At 37.0% G+C, this 3052-nt stretch overlaps 1 protein-coding gene across 1 annotated transcript; it reads left to right on the forward strand.

The window, feature by feature from the left end:
- The first annotated feature begins 1799 nt into the window (after window positions 1-1799).
- On the forward strand, window positions 1800-2839 carry LOC149385466 (uncharacterized). Its single transcript, XM_089627362.1, has 3 exons — window positions 1800-1859; window positions 1991-2075; window positions 2251-2839. The coding sequence occupies exons 1-3, from the start codon at window positions 1848-1850 to the stop codon at window positions 2694-2696; spliced, it is 543 nt and encodes a 180-aa protein (XP_089483488.1). The 5' UTR covers window positions 1800-1847; the 3' UTR covers window positions 2697-2839.
- Window positions 2840-3052: the final 213 nt, after the last annotated feature.

Below are 3052 nucleotides of genomic sequence, written 5' to 3' on the forward strand. Positions count from 1 at the left end.
TATGACTCAGTTTATGGTCTACTAAGTACTTGCCACCATGACTACTAGTGAACTTCAGTTTACTACGATTTTCTCTATGTACATGCTTAAAAATATTACAATATGTTATTTGAAATATTTAAAATTAACAATTACTACTTAATTATAGTATCTTGAAGGGGCTTGTTTTTCAATGATCAATCATGTCACTCCAAGTTTATTATGTATGACATACTGTAGAACGACACCGGCATATGAGGCTTTTCTTCTAGTTTGCATACTCAATCTCAAAACTGCGATTGAACCAATGGTTGGGTTACGGAGTTAGAAAACGACGACGACGAAGCATACCATTAATTGGAGTGATCGAGGCAGAGGAGGCTGTTGGGTCGGTGAAGGTGAAGATCAATTTCAGGATGTGCTCAGGGAGATTAACGGCTATTTTGGCAGACGAGAGGCGGCAGATGGGATGGGTTTGAGGTTGAGGTGGGGATGGTGGGGATAGCTTTCGAGGTCAAAGCGGTAGTTGAATTCTGATTTTTTTTTTTTTATGAAGATGAGACAAATGAAATCATGGAGGTGATATGTAAATCTCTAAATTATTTGGTGCGACGAAAATGTTTTGAAGCGCAAAGGGCTAGGTGCGACAGAACTTTGTAGGGCAAATTTAAACGTCTTTCATGCAAACCCGAAATATATAACCTGTGAAACCTATCCCGCCATTTGATGTGTCTATTTTTGGATTTTGCATGGCATATATATCTGTTGCGCAAAGCTTATTGCGCAACAAATTGTTTTCAGTTGCGCTATATGCTAATACTTGTAGTGTGTGTTATGTTTGTAGGTCTAATTAATCAAATTTCTCTTATGCAATTAGATATGTAAAATATTTTAACCGGATCGCACTCCGTTTCTTGATGGAGGAAAGGGAACCTAGATCTTCAAATTGGCCCTATTTTACTTTGACATTAATATCTGTATTATTTTATTTGTCCACTCACGATAATTCTAGTTCTTAGTTCGTACTGAACAGTATCTAGCTTGAAACTACAATAGGAAGCAGTTCTCTTGAGTTAAATAATAAAGAGTCCGGAAGAGTATGCGATGATCAAGAAAATGGTAACAACAACTAGTCAAAGCAATGATGATGGAGTTCTCATGTGTTTTGTTTGTAGCCGTGTGACATCAGAGTTGCAATGTGGTGTGAGTAGGTGATTCATATGACTGTTTCATGTGTGACAGGGAATTAGGTTTTCTCTCTCTGCAGAAAACTGATCATCAATTTAATCATTTCATGTGCATGCACCATGTTTATTTAAGTTAATTAGAACATGCCATATACCGTAATAATCTAATCCAACTTGAAAAATTAACGTGGCTCCATCATTGCTATCTGCTTTATTCGAAACAGTTATTTATATGTACTAACAAACTATAATCACATTCGCACATATCATATTTAAACGATACAATTGGCTAACCAGCAATAGAATAACAATACGATTATATAATTATCCTCTTATATCCCATCCATGACTTATTAGCAATCATACATAAGACTTCAACACCCAACACCATACGGTGATCTCTTGAACTACTCTTCCGATTCTCTCTACTTGAACTAATTGTAATAAATAAAATTAAATGACCAAGTATCGCATAATATAAAAAGCCTAGTTGATGTTTAGTTGCATCTTCTTAGATTAGTATTAATTTCCGTACGCTCTATTTCATCTTCTCGTAGACTTCAATTGTACATCCCGCTATATATAGTCACAATACTATGTCAAAAAGTATTGATTCGAGCAGAAGCAATAATCGTGAAATTTATATTTTGGCTTTACATCTGAGTGCTCAAGGGCCAAACTATGGTGGATACGGTATACATCATAACGATTTTTAAAATATTTATATTTTTTTTTCTTCATAGAGATATGAATCCTAATAATTAGTGGTACGTTTTTAAGGCTCTAATGCTCAGATTATTTTAAATGTTTTGTTGCTAATTCAGCAAGTCACCACAATGGTGCTAACGGTGGACCTTCAGTGCCGTCGGTGCTATAAGAAGATCAGAAGAATTCTCTGCAAATTTCCCCGTGAGTTTTCCCACCAAAATATTAAATGATAACACAAATTGGATAATCTTCCATTATCTATTTAACTTAGCCAGTACTGCATGTATCATAAACATATCCCATATATATATAAACATGAAAAGTAATAAATAATCAAATGACCATACAACCGTTTGGTGTCCAAAAATAAGCACAGAGATACAAGACCAGGTATACGACGAGGGACAAAACACGGTGACAATCAAAGTGAGATGTTGCAGCCCCGAGAAGATGAAGAACAAAATCATGTGCAAGGCCATAGACATACTCAAGAGCATCGAGATCAAAGTCCCCGAGACCCCGAATCCCCCGGAGCCGACTCCAGCGCCACCGCCGGAGCCCGAGCCGGCCAAGCCAGACCCGGAACCCGCAGAAGCAGCTCCAACGCCACCGGCACCGGTTCCTAAGACGTGCTGCGAGGATTGTCTCGAACGCTGCCATCACGGCCACGGCCACTGCCACTGCAAGGGTTGGAATCAGTGGCCGTGCAATCCGCCGCCGCCGTGCGGTGGTTATTATTATGGATATGGAAGGCCGGCGTGTGAGGATGTGGTCGTGGTTCGCTATGACGACAATTATGGACCGCCCTGCACTATTATGTGATTCATACACGTGGCTCCCCAACAAAAAGGCTTCTTTTGGAGTAAATGACTTTTTTAATTTTTGCAATTGTGGTACTTCTTAGATAAATAACCACTTTTAGTTATTAGTTCACGTCATCTTTATGACTGTTTAATTAAGATTTACGAAACGTTGCTTATATAGTAATTCTATATGTTTTCATATTTATCTTTTTTTTTTTTAAAGCATTTTGGTCTATCATTTATGATTTCGTAGTATTTTTGTAATTAAAAATAAATTTCTTGTATGAAATTTGACGCTTAAACAGCTTATAAAAAATTCTATAAACTTGTTCAACTTATTGATTTTACAAAAAAAAAAATAGAAAACTAATAAAC

Source organism: Urtica dioica, chromosome 9, assembly GCF_054948205.1.
Source record: "Urtica dioica subsp. dioica isolate 48M chromosome 9, U.dioica_male_clone48M_v1_H2, whole genome shotgun sequence".
NCBI lineage: Eukaryota > Viridiplantae > Streptophyta > Magnoliopsida > Rosales > Urticaceae > Urtica > Urtica dioica.

Bases quoted from the DNA above. Each gene is read 5' to 3' on its own strand.
- LOC149385466 (XM_089627362.1), top strand. The intron at 2,076-2,250 runs GTGAGTTTTCCC...AAATAAGCACAG, and splicing joins AATTCTCTGCAAATTTCCCC to AGATACAAGACCAGGTATAC.